This window comes from Impatiens glandulifera, chromosome 1 (genome assembly GCF_907164915.1).
Source record: "Impatiens glandulifera chromosome 1, dImpGla2.1, whole genome shotgun sequence".
NCBI lineage: Eukaryota > Viridiplantae > Streptophyta > Magnoliopsida > Ericales > Balsaminaceae > Impatiens > Impatiens glandulifera.
The window spans coordinates 37,039,740-37,060,534 of NC_061862.1; the positions used below are offsets into that span (position 1 = coordinate 37,039,740).

General features: G+C 29.7%; 1 protein-coding gene and 1 pseudogene across 1 annotated transcript; both read right to left on the reverse strand.

The window, feature by feature from the left end:
• Positions 1-688: 688 nt before the first annotated feature.
• On the reverse strand, positions 689-3,633 carry LOC124924777 (annotated as a pseudogene).
• A 329-nt stretch (positions 3,634-3,962) lies between these two features.
• Positions 3,963-6,799, reverse strand: LOC124920750 (cysteine-rich receptor-like protein kinase 3). Its single transcript, XM_047461302.1, has 7 exons — positions 5,987-6,799; positions 5,770-5,883; positions 5,560-5,699; positions 5,268-5,478; positions 4,936-5,170; positions 4,436-4,580; positions 3,963-4,351 (listed from the first exon to the last, which is right to left on the reverse strand). The coding sequence occupies exons 1-7, from the start codon at positions 6,750-6,752 to the stop codon at positions 4,025-4,027; spliced, it is 1,938 nt and encodes a 645-aa protein (XP_047317258.1). The 5' UTR covers positions 6,753-6,799; the 3' UTR covers positions 3,963-4,024.
• Positions 6,800-20,795: the final 13,996 nt, after the last annotated feature.

The following is a 20,795-nucleotide window of genomic DNA, read 5'->3' on the forward strand; positions in this document are numbered from 1 at the left end:
GGACTTAGCATTTCGTTAAGTGATAATGTGTGAAATGTCCAGATTACTCTTACTATTTAATAACCTCGCCTATTTTTTTTCATTTTTTTTCTTCTCCTTCTCTCTCTTCCCGCTCTTCTCCTCCTTCTCTTTAAACTGGGCGGCGGTGATTGGCGGCGACGGCGAAATCCACGATAATGAGTTCCACGACGAGCACGAGCATTGTTCCACTTGGTACGTTTATCTTATGATACTTCAATTTTATTGATGTTGGGTTTATTCATCTTCGAATTACTGTTGTTTAGAGTTTACTTCCCGTTTCGCTAAAGACTTACCGTTTCTCTAAGTACTTACCGTTTCGCTAAGGATTTTCCGTTTGGTAAATTGTGATACACTATTTGATATTCATTTATGTTAAAACTAAATACATAAACATGAGTTGTCTTAGCTCAGCTGGTAGAGTGCGTGGCTTTTAACCACATGGTTGTGGGTTTGTTTCCCACAAATGGCGTTTTTATGGTTTTTTTTTTTACTTTTGCATAAATCAAATGCTCATTTGTAGAGAAATGGTTATGTTTTAATTTGATGCATAAATGAAATGGTATAGAAAGAAATGAAACAAAAGCAGCTTAAACATTCATTAACAAATACCCAAAGAAAGTAGTTCACTTTTTATATATTATTATTTTCTTAATTAGAATTAATTTATTTATTTACTGAAGTAATCTTCCGCCTGCCCTTGAATCCAATTTGTCCAAAAGTCAATGCCAACAACAATCCCAAGTGCCAAGTAACCCGTTGTAACCTGTTTGTTTATTTGTTTATGTATATTAATATTAGAAAGAAACAGAAATATATTTTAATAAATAAATGAATTACCAAAATGGAGAAGTGAGAGCACGACCAGTTGGGAAGTGAGCATGCTCAGTCCCAATGCTGAAAAGAGTTCGTTGATCGCCAGAATACTGGAAGGTGCTAACCATCCGATCAACCCAAACTCAATCACGTTCAGATCTTTCCGTAGCCAATCCCTCTCGAAACTACAATCAATCAAACAAACAAATTTCAATTCTATTCTTATTTTCTTACATTACATACATACATGATACATACCATGTAAACTTTCCACATGAGGCTTTTGCAACCATCAAAGGGTTCCTGGCTCTAACTGGAGCCTTTAGGAATCCTGAGCTCAGTCTCACCGGTGATGAAGACAGATAAGAATCGTTTTGCTAAGTGCTTATCATTTTGCTAAGTGCTTAGCATTTTGCTAAGTGTTTAGCATTTCGCTAAGTGCTTATCATTTCGCTAAGTACTTAGCATTTCGCGAAAAGCTAAGCACTTAGCAAAACGGTAAATCTTTAGCGAAACAGTAAGTTCTTAGCGAAACGGTAAGTCCTTAACGAAACGGTAAGTCCTTAGCGAAACGGTGAGTCCTTAGCGAATCTTCCCTAAAACGGAACCTATATGATTCGAGATTATCTGTAAATATCATCATCGACATATATGAACCAATATGAACCAAATAACAAATATGAACCAATATGAACTACCAAATAAAAACAAATTAAATCGAAGGGTTTGAAATGAAGATAATGGAAACATGAACATAAATCTTAGAATCATTCACCTGACCTGCATGCAAAATAGGTTTAGGGTTAGGGGTTTATGAAGATCGTGTAAATAAAAACATAAATCGATTTAGATTAGGGTTTGAAATAAAGATCATGTAAATAAGAACATAAATCTGTATGAAGTGGACTGCCGTCCCGCCGCCTCCGTCGCCGTAGCCGCCGTCAAAGAGAGAACAAGAGAAGAGAGAAAGAAAATGAAGGAAATTGAAAAATTAAAGTATTTAAATAAAAATTATTAATATTTTAGAAAGAAATATTATAATAAATAAATTTGGTAAATAAAATATATTAATAATAGAATGTTATTATTTTAGTAAATAAAATATAATAATTGCAAAGGACAATTTTTTTATAAATAAAAATAATTAGGCTTAATGTTGTATAAAAATAATTGGAACATTGATGATGAGTTGATGACTTCACATCTATGTCCGCAAGTACCTATCTACATTTAATAATAATTAATTAGTTTTAAATGATTGTTGTCACTCTCAACATATTTTAAAATAATTGTAAAATTTGTTAAGAAGAAAAAAATGTGACAAATAAATTATACAAACTATATTGATAATATTTTTTGTTACTGAATTATTTGTTTCACGGTAATAATTATTTGTATGAATTATCACTCTTGTGATATATAATGTTTTTAGTTATTGTCAAAACAATAATGATTATTTTTACACAACTATCATTTTGATTATAATAGTACATTACGAGTCATTATTTGGATGATAAAGTTATATTTATGAGTTACAATTTCAGCGATAATAATTATATTTACGTTTTTATTTCAATGAAATAGTTGCAGTTATGAATTATTATTTCGACGATAATTGTTACATTAATGGTTGAATTTAAGAGTTATCATTTATTCGAGAATGATTATTAATAATTAGAGTTTATTATAAAAATGATTTGATATATAAAATGGTATCATTATATTTTTTTAGTATTGTTTACTTGATTTTGTTGGTTAAATTTATTAGTTTATAAGACTTATTTTGGGAAGAAAACTTAGCTAGTTGAGAATGAAATTACGAGACTTGTGCAGTTTTATTTTTTAATACGAAAATATTAAACGTTAAAAATATTATTTTATCTTTTGAGATTATATGACTAATGTTGATTTTATTTTGTTTTTCTTTTATTGAAGATTAAAATTTGAGATTATCGATTGTTTGAATAATTATGTATTGGACTTAGTTTCATTATATTAATGTGACAATTTATCTAATTAATAGTGACGTTCATGTCATGACTAAGATTTGTAATAATTTATCATAGTTGGCTAATAGTTTATCGTCATTGATTCCAGGATGCCAATGGGATGGACAATATTTATCTGTCTCATTTATTCTACTTAAAGATTTTTTTATTACCATCGTCTAGTTGTGATTTTGAAAAATTTTCACGGAGCAATATCTATAAAATATTTTTTATATAAAAATATATTTTTATATAATATATTATTATATATTAAAAATTTAAACTTAAAACTCTTATAAATATGAAGAATAAATATTTGATGATATTATATATTTAATTATGTTTATTAGTGTGAGAGAAAATCGGACGAAGGATACAAATCAATAGTCCCATCTCCAATCAACTACTGATCAAACCGAAAAACCGCTAAAAAGAACCATTAGAATTGAAAACCTCAAATTGAATTATATTTATCGTAATGAAAAATATTCTCATATTTTCAATAAAAAAAATTGTATTTTAATATAACATGTAAGGAAACTCTATTTTTAATGAATAAATTACATGGATTGAAATAAACTACAGAACGGATTGATTTGGAAAGATCAATAAGACTGGGAAACATAGTGGAGACTGGAGAATATCTTCATTTTAATCTTTCACCTAATATTGTGATGTTGATCCTCCCTTGAGCCTCAAGTTTTGAAAATCATAAAAAAAATTGACCTCTCAATGATAAGGACCCTTCTAGAAGTTCAACATAATTATTATTAAATACTATATTCTTATTGTAATTGAAAACAAAGGCCATTATCGGTCAAAGTATTCGGCCAATTTTATAATACTTTAATTAGAATCTACTTTATATTTTTTGGTGAAAAAAAAACAAAACTAGTGAGGCTTATTTAGATCAATACTCATTTGAAAATTGACTTATATTTGTTTAGTGGCATGGACTGATTCTTTTTATTGAAACAAAATATAATATATATATATATATATATATATATATATATATATATATATATATATATAAGCCTGGATTAAAGAAATATTTATATATAAAGGGTTAAAAATAACTCAATCTTAATACTCCTAATATTAATATATATAGAGATATGTTACTATTATCAAGTAATAATAATTTACTAATGAGGATTTTTGAAGACTTCTATCTAGCATTATTACATAAATGATGAGTACTATCTAGGCTCAATCCAGCTTTGTGTTAAGCTATTCCCAGAAGACTGAGTGTAAGATTGGTTTTTGGGAGTTTCTTCGGGCTTAACACTCGGACCGAACTCTGCACTACTCGAGTTAAGAAACGGAGGTTGTGTCGGCTCAGGCATCTCCATCTCGTCTTTTAACATCTTCACAATGTTAGACATAGATGGTCTTAGTTCCGCCGATGCTTGTACGCAAAGCAGTCCTATTTGAAGCACCCTACAAATGTCTTCCCCTTCAAACTCTCCGTCCATCGATCCATCAATTACCTCAACCAGTGTCCTTGTTTCGTAATGCCGCCATACCTATATAAAAAATATAAGCAAATTAAACGATGAGCATGACAAAAAGATAAGTCATGCATTGTCAAAATGAGGTTGAAATAGTACCGTTTGCAAAATGGAGAAGGAGCTCTCCCCGAAAGAGGCGTTTTTCTTTCCGCATACCACCTCGATCAGAAGGACACCGAAGCCGTAAACGTCAACTTTCTCTGTCAATTTCCCTCGAACCACGTACTCTGGAGCCATGTAGCCTCTGAGATTTAATATGATCCAAGAGTTAGCAAAAATAGTTGCAATGTCAATGCATTATTATTGTTATTATTTTTCAAGTCTCTAAAAAAGTGATAGTTTCAACCTTTTGCATCTATGTATCCATTTGAAGACACTTTCTAGATCTGAGTCTGGTTGTTAATGAGAAACATGATAATAATGTCAAAAGACTCCACCATAGTTGCAATATCAATGGCTTTGTTGTTATATTTTTCTTTAGACTTCAAAGAATAATAATAACAATATCAATGACATTGCAACTATATAATAAAGAGGTTTATGGTTTAATCCAAATGTAAATTCTTCAATCTCGAATAAAGAAAAGAAGGAGATCATACAATGTGCCTGCAATGCCCGTGCTAATATGAGTCATGTCTTCCGGGAATAGTCTAGCGAGCCCAAAATCAGCTATCTTCGGTGTGTAGTCAGCTTCTAAAAGTACATTACTCAATTTAACATCTCTATGTATGATTCTCAAGTTCGATTCTTCATGAAGATACGCCAAACCCTCAGCTGTTCCAAGTATGATCTTAAATCTCATTTCCCATCTCAACCCTATTTCCCTACTTCTTCCTAAGCCCAAAAAAAGAATTGAGAAAAAACATTGTCAGCCATCGACAAACAAAAGAAAGACTATACAACAACAAACAAGGAAAGATAAGAGACCAACCGAAGAGGAGACTATTAAGGTTCCCGTTTGGTACATACTCGTAGATAAGAAGGCTTTCTGGTCCGGTAATGCTGCATCCCAAAAGCTTTACTAGATTTTTGTGATGAATGCCACTTATCAAATTGACTTCATTGAAGAAATGGTCTACCCATTGTCTTGTATTGAAGAAAAGTCTCTTAATAGCCACAATCTCACCATCTTGAAGAGTCCCCTATTCAAACCAATCTTAAATTAGACAAACTTTCAATAGAATGGATTCATTGGACGATAGGAATGAATCGAAAGTCTTTACTTTGTATACTGAACCGGAACCCCCTTGTCCCAATTTGTTGGAATCGTTGAAATAGTTTGTGGCCCTTTCAAGAGCTTCGTATGAAACATTGAGTTTAGATTTATTAACCACTGCCAACATGACTCCTAGCTGCTTCCTTTCTGTAAAAAACAGCAGAAATTTTAAACCATTGATTCTTCTAGGAATGCATTTTCGACATATTTTGATTACCTCTTTTCTTCTTTGCAAGTCTCTGCCTGACCAGAAATGCTGTTGCTGCTATAATTAGCACCAAAGCTAAAGAAGATAATGTTGAAGCTAGGACAATGGCTAAATGGTTTCCACCTAAAGAAAGAAACCATTATCTCGTTTGGACATAGGATCATGAATGCCTATCAATAAACCAGATGCAGAGAAAAAAATGAAAAAAACAAAAAACAAAACTGACCTCCATTGTTTGGAAGCTGAATAATGGTGGAATTATCATAGAATTTCTTAGTGGAATATCTCAAATAACAACCTGCATTCAACACTCTTCCTTCATCCTTCGGAACACAAGATCCAATCTTAGAAACCGAATCAGACAAACACTTATCACAAGAACTTCCATTCACAAACTCCCAACACTGAGCCAAACCATAAACAGACAAATTCCCTCTATTAACAAAACCAACAGCAAACCCATCTTTCAAAACCCCTACCCCAGTCAAATTCTTCACTAGTTCATCAACATTCTGAGCAAAAACACTCTCAGATCCCACAGAATTATTCAACCCACAAACAGTTCTATCAACTAAACTCAAACTTTCATTAAAAAACATATGATCATCGTATCTTAAATAACACCCATCATAAAATAATCTTCCCCCACGAACCATTCTCTGAAAAGGAAGACAACGTAGAATCTGGGTTTTGATTTGAGCAAAACAGAGATTACAATCGGTTTGAGACAAGTCCTTCATACACTCTCCAAAAGCATACACAGTTGTATTTCCTGAGCCATTGACAGCTGTTCCGTACATCTGAGTGGATACTTGAGGAGATAAAGCGTCCATGGTTGCCAAGAAGTTAGCTACGAAGACTTGTCGGTCAGCCATCGCAGCCGTCGAGTTTTGTTTGCATATCAGAGCCGCCTCTGTGGCTCTTGGGTCTGAAAGAGATCGATCGAAGTATAAACTTAGGAAGATAAACAAATAGAGAAATCGAATTGCCATGATTCCTTGAAAGTTTAACAAATGTGAGAGAGAATCACTTTCGAACTCATCAATATCTTAATCAAATAAACTCAGTTTTGGTTTTCGTGAAGAACTCTCATAGGAACAGGAGATGAAAACGAGTTTTCCCAATCATTGGGTCCCACCATAAAACGAGTCAGATTATTCGAATAAAAATTATCTAACGAATTAATTGCACCGACCTTTAGTAAATTAATAGGTAAAATTATCAATCATTTATTTTAATTATTTTTTTTTAAATTAAGTAAATATTGCACGGTTTTCGTTTTCATTCAAAGTGCCTCTCTCTTTGGTGACTACTCTTCTTCGGTGACTACTGACTCTTACATTGAACAACATGATATTGAACGACATGATAGTAGGGTGTTTAATATTTGGTCTGAATCGAATATCTGACCGAATTCGAATTTACAGAATTTAAATAAATTGAATTCGAATTATATTTTCGGTTTTCGAATCGAATTTTAAACCGATTCGAATTCAAATACGGTTTTCGGTTTGATTTTCGAGTTTAGATTTCAACTTGAAAACCAAACCGAAAACCGAATTCATTTTTATTATATAACTAATTACATATTATATATTAAATTATTATGGGCCTTTTACTATATCCCTAAATTAAATTTATAATTCCTCATTCATTTTCCTCTTTCTCGAGCTGTCCACACCTCTCAACCGCAATATATTGTCGTCGTCAATACTGTTTTACTTTCGTCGTTCAATTGCCGAATATATATTGGCGCTAGTCACTAAGCTAAATTTGCATGATTTATATTTTTTTTTTTACAATTTAAGTAGATAAGATCTACTTAACAACTTATTTATCTTGTTAACTCTTTTTAAAAAAATTTATAGGTATGTGATGTTCTTTATTTGGTCTAAACCGAATATCCGACCGAATTTGAACTGAATTTCAATTCACCGAATTCGAATTTATTTAAATCGGTTCGGTTTTTGAATTTGCTTAAAAAAATAAAAATTTGAAAAACTCCAACCGAAAACTCGAATAACCCGAAAACCGAACCGATGAACACCCCATTATGGTAGAGTCACATTATTTCATCAATAAATTAAAATATTATATATATTTAAAAAAATATATGATTATATATTTTTATAAAAAAATACAATGATAGATAGTGATTGTTAGCTCATGAGATCTCCTGTTGCCAAATTACCCTGTTCTTGTGTTCCCCTCTCACAATGAGAGTGGTAATGTGGTAAATAAATAAAATTTTTATTTTATTTATTTACCACATTACCACTCCCATTGTGAGAGGGGAACATGGAAACAGGGTAATTTGACAACAGGAGATCTCTTCCCGGTTGTTAATAAGTTAGGATATTTTTGAATAAAAATATTTAACAAGTATTAATATATAATAATAAAATAAAAATAATAAGAATATTTTAATATTTTAATTAATAAATTAAATAATTTAGAAATAATAAAGAGAATAAAAAATATTTTTTATTTTAAGTTATTAAAATAAGAAAAATACCAACTAAAGCAAACTAACTTGTACACAAAGTCAACTAATGACAAATCTGATTTTCAAATAAAAAATGAAAAACTTGAATACCTGTTGACTTTACCAAACCATTATAATCTAATTGTTTATTTTAAATTATTCAAATAATTTTAAAATATCAATAATATCAAATCACTTTCTTCTCCGTTCAATTAATTAATTTATTAACCAAAATATTAAAATATCTTTTATTTTAAATTATTATTTTTTATCTTATTTATATATAACAATATTTTTAAATCTTTTTACTTTAAATATATATATATATATATATATATATATATATATATATATATATATATATATATATAACATTCTCAAAATATCATCCATCATCATATTTTTTTCCTCTTTAAATTATTTCAATAGCCAAAAAAATACCTAAGCAACTCTTGCAATTTACAGCTAGAACTTTAAAATAGTCATATACTTCAGCTTGTACCTTTTTAATAATTTTTGTTTTAAATGAATGTAATCTCATTTATCTTGACAAATCAATTATTTTATTTGAATTTAAAAAAAATCAAAATTTACCAAAGAAGAAACTTGATATTTGATCTTCCTCCAATGGAGAAAGTCAGATGGCTTAGTTTGTCTAGCATGTTAGGCGAAAGTCCCATTTTAGTGAAAGAAATATGTAAATTTTAAAGTTAAAACATTAAATCACTAAAATAATTAAAGTTGAAGCACTAAATATTAGACTAAATAGTAATTAGGCATTTTTTAAAAGAAAGGAATCAATTATGTTCAGCTTCTAGAAGACGGTAGCCCAATTTAAAATTACATTTCCAAATATGTTTCTTTACATACCAAATAAAATAAAATATTTTTAATTACATTTATTTTTAAATGTTTATAAATGGACAGAATGATTTCAAATAAGGTTCTTAAGAAGTTGTTGGTCCAAATGTATTGACCGAGAACTTTTGACCGAAATCATCGCTTCATTTATTCTATCTAATAATAATATCATTGATTCATTTATTAAAATACTTAATTATTTTTATTTAAAAATAATAATTTATTTTATTATTATATATTAATATTTTTTAAATATTTTATAAAAAAAAAACTCACCTTTAAATTATTATCCATCAACGTTATTTAAGTAAATCAAATTGAAATTTAGAATGTAATTATAATTAGTAAATTTGTTACATTGTTTAAGATTAATAATTAAACAAATTATTTTTATGGAATTCAAATAAGATTTTATAATTCTTAATTTCACTTTTTTAATTATTACTTATAATTTGAATATTTTTTTATTTTTTTTAAATAAAATATTTTATTATTTTATCATTTTTAATACGGTTTTAAAGTGTTGAACTAATATATATTTTTTAGTTTAACGAGTTATGTTGAACTAATATATATTTTTTAATTTAAGAAATTAATATATTGATATTTTTCTTAATAAAAATAAAATCTTAGACAAACTTTAATAATTGAGCCACTATAATAGATTGAATAACATAAATATGTAAATATTTTTTTATTATATTATAAAATTTGAAATTGAATTACCTGGTGAATTTTAGAGTATATAATCTATATTATGAAGGAATAAATAAAGGACCAGTTTAAATCAGACTATTTGCTACAATTGATTTGTTAAATGTTCATATTATTTAACTAGGAATGCATTTATACGCTTAATTGTTCTAATCTATCCTTTTTATTTGCTCTAAATTATTTAGTTTATTCACTAAACACTCAAAGACGTTTGATTTCATTTATTCGTTGTGGCTTATTCGCTAAAATTACTATTAATTTATGATACAATCGCGATAACTTCGTACTTATAAGTTTAATCAAGTTAGTTTTAATATAATAATCATATAATCTAAACAAAACATTCTCAAAATATTACAAAAACATTTTAACTAAATTTATTTATAACTTAATCCATTCAAATTTTTATATTAAGAAAATAATATATTTTTAAAATTATTAAATATTATTATTCTAACAAAATAACAACAAATAATAAAGTTAGTAAAGTAAACAAACCAGGTTTTTTAGGGCTTAATTTTTACTTTTTAGGGCCTTTAAACTAGTTTCACCTGAGCTTGGGACGAAAAATCCACATTGTTCTATTCAATAAGTCCTACAATCCGATTGATTCAATTAGTTTATTTTCGTCCACTAGAAAGGTATTGAGCCCTAATTTTGAACGAAATCTTAAAATTGTTAATTATGGTAAGAGCATCTTATCCCCTATTTTTTAGTCATGATTATAGTCATAATTATGAAAAGAGCTTTATAACTAAGATTTTGGTTATTGTGTTTATCCATGATCAATAATTTTTTATCATGAATTAAAAAATATTATTTTTACTTTTAAATTAAAAAAATAATAAATAATTTTTAAATATAATAATAATATTTAATTTCTAATTCTGAGATATACCGTAATTATCTTCCGGCGACATCATAATTTGCCACCTGGTTGGATTATTACGCTTGAACTGTCGAAAAACTTTCATATTCGGAATCAAAATCAGCGGAAGTGTTTGGATTATTGTTGTAGTTATCCATAATAATTTAGTATTAATTATGGATAATTGTAAACAAAGGAGGATAATTAGTAAAAATGGAAAAAATTGTGATTTTTTTTGCTCCAAAATATAGCAAGAGTGGTCTCTATTTATAGATCTCGAAAAATTATGAATTTTGATATATATATATATTTTTAAATTATAAATAATATTAAAATCGAGTTTTAAATATAAGAGATAAAGAAAATTTGGGCAAGTGATGCTGACAAATGATAGCATTTGATTGGATGACTTTGGTTGTGATTTTTGTCATAATTTGACAAAAACCAAGACCCAATGACATGATTGTGGTTTTGGTCATGAAATGACCAACCATTTAGTCATGATAAATTGACAAGATGAACCATAACCAGCATCTTTGGGTCATGGATAAGGATGCTCTAAGAAAGTGCAATTAGTGTGGGGGACTATTTCTTTAAAAAAAAATTGTGCTCAATTTTATATACTAATTCGAAAAAGTACTGTATCAGTATTCAATTAGTTCGGACTCATTTAATATTGAATTGGGATCAAAGTGGGCATAACCACGGATAACCACGGAATGTGGTGTAATACACCTAAGAATAAGAAGTTATTCCATAGAACATACTCTTCTTGAATAATTGAATTTTCCTTTATCTTAGAATAAAAATATAGAATGAAGTGTCCTGTGAGTTGACCTTGATTGAGTTTTGTACATTACTTTTGGCTGACTTAGTTGAAGATTTTTTTTATTATTAAAATAGTTCATTATATTATAAATGATAAAAATGTTTAAGCAGATTGATAAAAAAAAAATGACATTAAAATAAATAAATAAATACAGATTTTTGTCTCACACTATTTATCTCTATGTCTTAGATAAAATCTTTAACAATAACATGTTTATAGGTTAAACATTTAGGTAATAAAATATAAATAACTCTGTGTGAGGCTCAAATTCAAACCCAAACAATAAAATCTAATTAATTTCTATAAAATATATTATAAGCATAGGCTCCATAACTCAACAATCTCCCACTTGGAAACTAATTTCATCTTTTCTCAATCGGTAGCGGCTCTCCGTCCGGTGTCTTAACGAAGAAGGCCAATTGAAGTTGCGCACAACTTTAGTTTCTCGTTTGTCATAACTTTTATCAGCATATCAGTTGAATTCTCGCTCCCGAGAATATTCTCAAGAGCTAACACTCCATCTTCTAAAGCTGATCGGATTAAATGATAACGAACTTGTATATGCTTTGTCCTAGCATGATAAACTAATTTTTTTCCAAATGAATGACACTCTGACTGTCGTATCGCAAAACAATTCTCTCGTAGTCTTACTTAATTCTTGCAAAAGGGTGCAACCACATCATCTCTTTAGCAATCTCTGTCACTACAACATACTCTGTCTCACAACTAGAAAGAACAACAATCTTCTATAATTTTAAAACTCAATTAATTGTAGTACCTCCTAGAGTATAGATGACCATATTGTGTGTTAAATTTAAACAAATTTATAAATTCTATTAATGAATGGAAATGAGAATTTGGATAGATAAATTCAAATGAAATTCAAACGAAATTCAAATGTGAATTAAAAGGTGAAATCTGATCTAAATGTATATTTTGAATTAATTAATTTAAGTTTGTTAATTATGTAATTAATATTTAATGGCTTGAAGAAAAATTATCAAATTAAATATATTTAATTTTGTTAATTGTTATTGTAACCTTTATGAGATTATTGCTATCAATTTATTAGCAATTTAAAAAATATGTAACGTGACTTTTTTAATGAAGAGGAAATGTAAAAGGAAATGAAGAGACAATCAAGGTAAGTAGTTGGATCAATGATTAATGGTTAATTTTATTTCTATGAAAATTTATCTTTTCAACAATAAAAACCCCCCTCATCTCCAATCTAAAATACTAACACATCGTCTTATCCTTTCTCACTCTAGAATTTCAAAAGGCATCTACTTATTTTGTGAGTATTTTTCAAGTTTTTTGCTCTACATCTTTTGTTGAACTCGGTGATAGTTTAGGTACTTTGGTCAAGTTTGTTACATAGTGATTCTAGAGCAGAATCACTACTAGATTAATTGTACCATGAGAGACAGCCATATACGATAAGCTCCAGCACAAATGACAGATTAAACTATTTTAATGGAAATATGTCTAACACATGCCTCGAATCAAGCCCTTTAAATCGTTGATTTCGTTTTCTCTATATTACAGTTCATTTTTTTGTGACATCGTATTTATATATTTTTCTATAATTTCAAGACAAGAATATATAACATTGTGTGATCTTCCTACTATCAATATCATCACCATTGTTAGCATCAATGTATCCTCCCAAACCCATGTTAAACTTTCAAAAACATAAAGCGAGACTCATACTTCCTCTTAAATATCGTAGTATCCACTTTATTACTTCTCAATGTTGTCTACCTAGATTTCTCATAAATTTGTTAAGAACTCCCACTACATGCAAAGGCGGATCTATGTAGAACTCGGGTGGGTTAAATCCCACTCTGAAAAAAATACGGTAAAAATATGATATTACCCCTTAATTTTGTAATTTTTTTTTAAAATGGAAAAAAATTGTCTTTATCTACTTGTTTTATCCATAATTTTTTGTTACTTTTTTATGTCCATTCTATTTTTTTCCCCAACTCAGATTTCTAGATCCGTCGACCCTAACTGCATTGTTATGTTTGGTCGTATGCAAACCATCACATACATAATACAACTAATGATAGAGGCATACAAAACGATGATCATATAATTTTTTCATTCTTTGTTGAAGGTGACTGATCTTTAGATAGTATAAAGTGACTAACTAAAAGGGTAGTAACTAGTTTTATATTGTGCAAGTTAAATATGCTAAGAATTTTCTTCAGATATTTTTTTGTGAAAGTTTGAGAACTTCTTTATCCCTAAAGATCCTCATCCCAAAGATTTGTTTTGCAACACCCAAATCCTTCATTGCAAACTTCTCAAATAATTCATTCTTTAGTTAGTTAATCTCATACAAGATTGTTCCAAAAATCAATATGTCATCAATATAAAGGAGCATAATAATGTATGGTTTATCAAATCTCTTAATATAATATCAATGATCAGCTTCACACCTCATAAAGTTGTTATCTTTCATGAAGCTATCAAATTTCTTATACCGTCTTGGACCCTGTTTCAAACCATATATAGACTCTTCTGAAGTTTACCCACAAACTCATCTTTTCGTTTTACTTCAAAGACTTGTGATTGTCACATTTAAATCTCTTCATCCAAATTAACGTGAAGAAAAAACGATTTTGACATCCATTTTTTGAAGATGAAGGTGTTCTTTCACAACCAAACTCAAATTAGTTCTAATTGTCATCAATTTGACCATTAGAAAGAAGATCTCATTTTCATCAATATCTTTCTTCTGTTGAAATTCTTTCACAACCAACCTTGCCTTGTACCTCATGGTTTTTATCGTGTTCTTCTTTAATCTTGAAAATCAATTTGTTGTGAAGTGTTTTCTTTCCATTTAGTGACTCTGTGAGCTCCTAAGTCTGATTCGACATCAAATAGTCCATCTTATCTTTCATTGCAGACTCCCACTTAACCGATTCATTAGATTATATTGACTCCTCATATCATTTAGGTTTGCCTCTATATGTCAACAAGATATAGTTCATAGATGGGGACCATCTCTCGACTAGTTTTCGATCTCTTAACGATTTTTTTAACTGTAAAACTGGTATTTGTTGATTTTCCTCTAGGGATACATTCTCAATGATTTTTTCTTTGACAACACCTTGGTCTTCTTCGACTGTCGGTAATTGTTCAACTAAAAATCTCTCAAATTGATTGTACCGATCTTTTCCAATTTTGAATCATCATTTGATGTTTTCCCAACACAATCTTTATAAAATAACCTGTTAATTTAAGATGACGTTCATACTTCGAATGATCTTTCGATTTTAATTATCCCAAAAATGATAACCAACCTCGATATCATCATAACCAATGAAAAAACACTTATTAGACTTTGGATCAAACTTTTTTCTATCACATTCATTGATATACACATATGATAAACAACAAAACACTTTCAAATAAAAATATTTACCTTTTTTATTGCTCCAAACTTCTTTTGGAATTCTGAATTTAAGAGGAACATAATATTCTTTGTTTATAAAGTAGGCAACAATATTGATAGCTTCTACTCAAAAGGTTTTAGGTAGCTTGACGTGCAATCTCATTCTTTTAGCATACTTGTTTAATGTTTAATTTATCCGTTCAACTACAACATTCTCTTGAGCGTTTAGGGAACAATCTTCACCATACTGATCACGTTTACATCACAATACTCTTTGAAATTTGAATTGATGTACTCGCCTTCGTTGTCGGATCTCAATCACTTAACCTTATGGTTTGTTTCATTTTCAACCAAAGCCTTTCACTTCTTAAAAACAATAAATACATCAGATTTGTTCTTCATAAAGTAAACACATAATTTTCTTGTCGAATCGTCTATAAACGTCACGTAGTACTGTGATCCGCCAATAGAAAAAACAGGTGCAAGTCCTTAGACATTAGTGTGTACTAACTGTAGTCTTTCTTTCTTGAACTCCTTACCAATATATAAGAAACTCACACGTTTCTATTGGGAAATTTGACGAAATGACCCTAAAAAGGAGGGTAAATGCGTTGGTGACCAGCGCATAAAATTTATTGTGATGGTGACCACTTCATATTTTTTGACGAAATTGCCCCCGCCGCGAGATGCAACTGCCAGTTGCGAAACGCAACCGGATACCCTATGAAAATTCCACAATGCCCTTGCTAATATACTTTCTTCCCTTTATACCATTTTCTTTTCTATTCTTTCTTCCATGTTCTCTCTCTTCTCAATCTTTTCCCTCTTCTCTCTAAAACCCTAAACGCCGAACATCCAGACGACCAAACCCCAATGACGGAATCCCAGCGAAGGCAACCATGAGCATATTGATGATGTTCGGTACTTGTATGCTTCCTTATCCTTCGCTCCTTGTTGTTTATTTCTTGTTTGAACGCATGGTAGGGTTTAGGATTTTTTAATTGATTAGTCTTGATAGTTGATCGCTTGATAGTTCTTGATTGCATCTCGCAATTGGTTGCATCTCGTGGATGCGTCTCGCAATTGCGTCTCGCGAATGGCCCTCGTGAATGCGTCTCGCGATTGCGTCTCGCGAATGCGTCTCGCGAATGCGTCTTGCGAATGCATCTCGCGGCCAAAAGTATGTCTCTTCACAATGATAAAAGTTTGGACTATGCTTTGTTTTGATTTTGTTGTTTAGGCGATCAAAATGATTGGGAATGATGGTGAAAGAATTGTATTTGTAACTGTTGGGACAACTTGTTTTGATTCTCTTGTTAAAGTTGTGGACACTTCTCTTGTATTAATTCGTCAACATTATATAGTTTGTTTATTCATACATAATTTTTTTGTAGAGTTCATCGTTGTTATTGTTGTTGAAAATCAAGTTTTATGGTAAAGTAAAGTGCTAATTGATCTAAGCTTGAGACAAGAAATTGTACAGAGGTGTTTGTTGACAACCAAACTCTAATCCTATTTTTTATGGGAAGACCAAACATTTCAACATCAAGTTGTTCTTTCTTAAGGAAGTGCAAAAAGAGAAGTACTGCAAGATTGAACTTCAGTTAGAAGACATGTTCACAAGGCCTTACTGAGGAACAAGTTCAAGTTCCTAAAGGAGAAACTTGGCATCTACATCAACTCAAGCAATGAGTAGTGTTGAAGTTTCTTGAAACTACTGTTATATCTTCTTATTTTTAGCATTTCAGATTTAGTTTGTGATGTAGTGGGTGATTTCTATAAGAGTTTCTAGTGAATCATGTCTATGTATTTCCCTATTTTTTAGCTTCACCATAATTATTTAGTTATATTTCAACTTAATGAAAATTTACAATGTTTTCTCTTTCATCTTTTTTCTATTTAATAAAACAATCTTAATTTAAAATAACCAACATACTCATAAAATAACAATATATCTACAGTCAAACATCCATTTTCTATGATTATATATAATAAACAAACTACAGAATATTGACGACTTAATACAAGAGAAATGTCCACATCTTTAACGAGACAATCAAAACAAGTTGTCCCAATAGTTACAAATACAATTCTTTCACCATCATTCTCACTCATTTTGATCGCCTAAACAATAAAATCAAAACAAATCATAGTCCAAAATTTTATCATTGTCACGAGACGCATTCGCGAGACACAACCAACCACGAGATACAATCAATAATTATCAAGCGATCAACAATCGCGACCGTTCTGCAAGGCGAATCAACATGAGACCGCACCACCGAATCCAGTATCATCAACACCTGCATTCAATCAAGGCGAATCAATTAAACACAAAAACATTCATCTATAGATGACATAAGGGTTAAAAAGAAGAAAAGAGAAAGGCGACACCTCTTCGTTGCAGTTCAGTTCGTCGTTCGCAGATGTCGTTGTGTTCGTGTTCGTCGTTCGCATATGAAGAGAAGAGAAAGATGGCTCATTATCTTTGTCTTAGGGTTTAGGGTGGAGAAGAGAGATAATGGGAATAAACAAATGAAAAAAAAAATTATAAGGGATGGGTTGCGAGACGCATGTGCGGTTGCGTCTCGCAACGGGGGTAATTTCATTAAAAAATATGAAGTGGTCACCAGCGCAATAAAATTTATGTGCTACTTGGTCACTAGAGCACTTGAAGCACTTTTTAGGATCATTTCGTCAAATTTCCCTTTCTATTTTCCAATAATGCAGTTTTCACATAACTGATGCTCAACAAACTTCAATTCTGGAATCTGACCATTTTTCAAAAGAACTTTTATCCCATTTTTGCTCATATGGCCTAACATGCAATGTCATAACTCACTATTTTTTAGTCATCAACAAATGTGTCTCTACATGTTGACGTCATGTATAACGTTTCAGTTTTGTGACCTCGAACAACAATTATTGTTCCTTTAGTCACCTTTCACAGACCATTTTCACAACTGAAACTATGTCATTCGTCATCAAGTTGTGTAACAGAAATAAGATTGCGCATTAAACTTGGAATGTGCCTCACATTATTAAATTTCTAAACAGAACAGTTTGTGATCTTCAATTTGATGTCCCCATACCTAGGAGTGTGTAAATGGGTAAACCCAACCCATATTACGTAACTCATATTCAACTCAAATTAAATTTAGTCAACCCATTATCCAACACATATTAACAAATAATATGTGTTGGGTAACCCAAATTAAATTTTAATTTGTAACACATTTATGACGTTTCTGACTCATTTAACATTTAACACGTTTTTGTCCTAGTTAACACATTTTGATCCATTTTAACAATTATTTGATTCATTTCATCTCATTTAATACATTTTGACTTATTCAAGTTTAACACATTTTTAACAAGTTTAACTAATATTTGATTCGTTTTAAATCGTTTGACTTGTTTTGACTCGTTTAATAAGTTTTTAGTTTTAACAAGTATGTAACTCGTTTTATTCTGTTTCACACATTTTGACACGTTTAACATGTATAACACATTTTGACATGTTTAACACATTTTTGACACGTTTAACACGTTTTGACATTTTAATCACACTTGTGATACATTTAATATATTCAGTTTATTTAATTTATTTCTGCTACATCTAATACGTTTTTGACATCATTATCCGTTTAATATCATTTTGATTTGTTTGAAATGATTTTGATATTTTAATTACTAAATTAGTTGAAGAAATTATAGGTGAGATTAATATAAATTATATAAATAATATTTAAATAGTTCATACTAAACAAAGTCTTAAATATGATAAACTCTGTTTATTTTCAAAAATAAACTAAGTCATTAAAGAGTTTAGAACAATAGTAATATATAATTTATGTATGAATAGATTATAATTAATAAATATACTATTAATGAGTTTTAAAATTTTCAATTATTTTCCATTTGATTGTAATGGAGATCAACGTAGTGAAAATTATAATAATATATTGGAGTTAGAAAGTGGTTAATTTATATTGGATTGATAAGAGATAATTTAATTTGGGTAACCCTAACCCAACTTGAAATAAATTCAACCCAAATTCAACTCAACCCAAATCAAATTAACTTACCCAAATTAATATTTTAATTAAATTATTTCTCCCAAGTCTAAAACTCATGAATCTATTGTGCTATCAACTGACAGAAGCAACACATTGTTGATAATTTCGGTAATTGCGTTGGTTACATCATTTTTATCATCATCGTTCTTCTTTGGAGCTTTGTAGTCCTCTTCAAGTGACCTACTTACCGCAATTCCAGTAATTAAACATTTGCCCAAATTTAGACTAACTCCTCATATTTTTTGACATAAATATACTCTTACACTCTTATCTCGGTTGAAATTTCTATCATTATCACTGCCCTTGTTTTCAACATTTAGGGCAGAATATTTGAACGTTTAATCAGAATCAATTTTACGAACCTTTTAAGCAAATACGATCAATAACTTCAATAAATTTCAATTTATAATTTCCAATAGAGTTATTATTTTTTTTCTCTTATAAGTTCTCAGTTATTTGGTAGGGATGCTAACAAAATCAGAGCACTAACTTCGTCCCTAAAATCAATCTCAACGGATAGCAATTGATTCACAATTGTATTAAATTCGTTCAAATGAGTAGTGATAGAAGTACCATCAACCATTCTTAAATTGAAGAGTCTTTTCATTAAATATACATTATTGTTAACAGATTTTTCTCATGCAGCTTTCATCAGACTCGTAATGATTTTCTTCGTTGCTACGTTGTGAGCAACAGTCTTGACTAACGTCAATCGGACAACTCCCAAAACCTGTCTATCAAGAAGTTTCCATTCAACTCCATTCATCTTCTCTAGTTTCTCACTTAAAAGAACATGAAGCTTATTTTTGTAAAGATAATCTTTAATATGCATCCTCCAAAATGCATAATCGATTTCATTGAATCTTTCAATTTCATGTCCTATACTGTTCTCGCATGCCATCGTTTTAAATGCTCTGATCTATCATAACTACTTTGATACTAGTTATTAGGATTTGAATTCTCCAAATTTGACATGCTTAAACGATCTACAAAAAAAAAATAAAAAATAATAACACAAGAAGACACATATTTATAGTGATTCACTCAAAATGAACTACGTCCACTTCAGTCGTCACCTAATTTCACTATGAAGAAAAATGAATAGAATGTTTCCTCACGCTGTTTATCTCTTTAGAATTACGGTATACCATGTAAAATCCTTAACAATAACATATTTATAAGGTAATTATTGATATAATAAAACCTAAATCACTCTCTTGGTTAGGACGAAGTCCAAACTCAAACTTAATAAACTCTAATTAACTTATGTAGAGTTTATTATAAGTATAGGTTTCACAACTCAACAACCAGGTGTCGTCCCAAAAAACTTATTAAAAACTAATCCTCCACAATGAATCTAGACTGTTCGCGAAAACACTTTTACATCTAATAAATTCTCTCTAATTGTTACAACTCGATAGATGATTAGACATTTGATGTACTGACGAACTCATTCTTCACCTTATAAAATCTGATTATTATAGTTTTGATACACATTTACTACACAATTTCAGACGAAGATTTATTGTTATATTTGAATAACTTTGCAATAAATAAGTTTTTATTCGTGTTTATTTTTTTTGCCGGACTATATTTTGTAAGTATTTTATTTTTCTTACCTCTAATATAATATTTTAGTCGTTAAGTTTTAAACAGTATTTTTTCTTTCAAGAACATAAAATTAAAAAATATAAGATATTAGTCCAAGGTGATTGAGGGTCTAGCTTATTTTTATTTTTGATGGTTTCTATGAAAAATGGAGAATGAATCAAGATCATGCATCTCAATGCTGT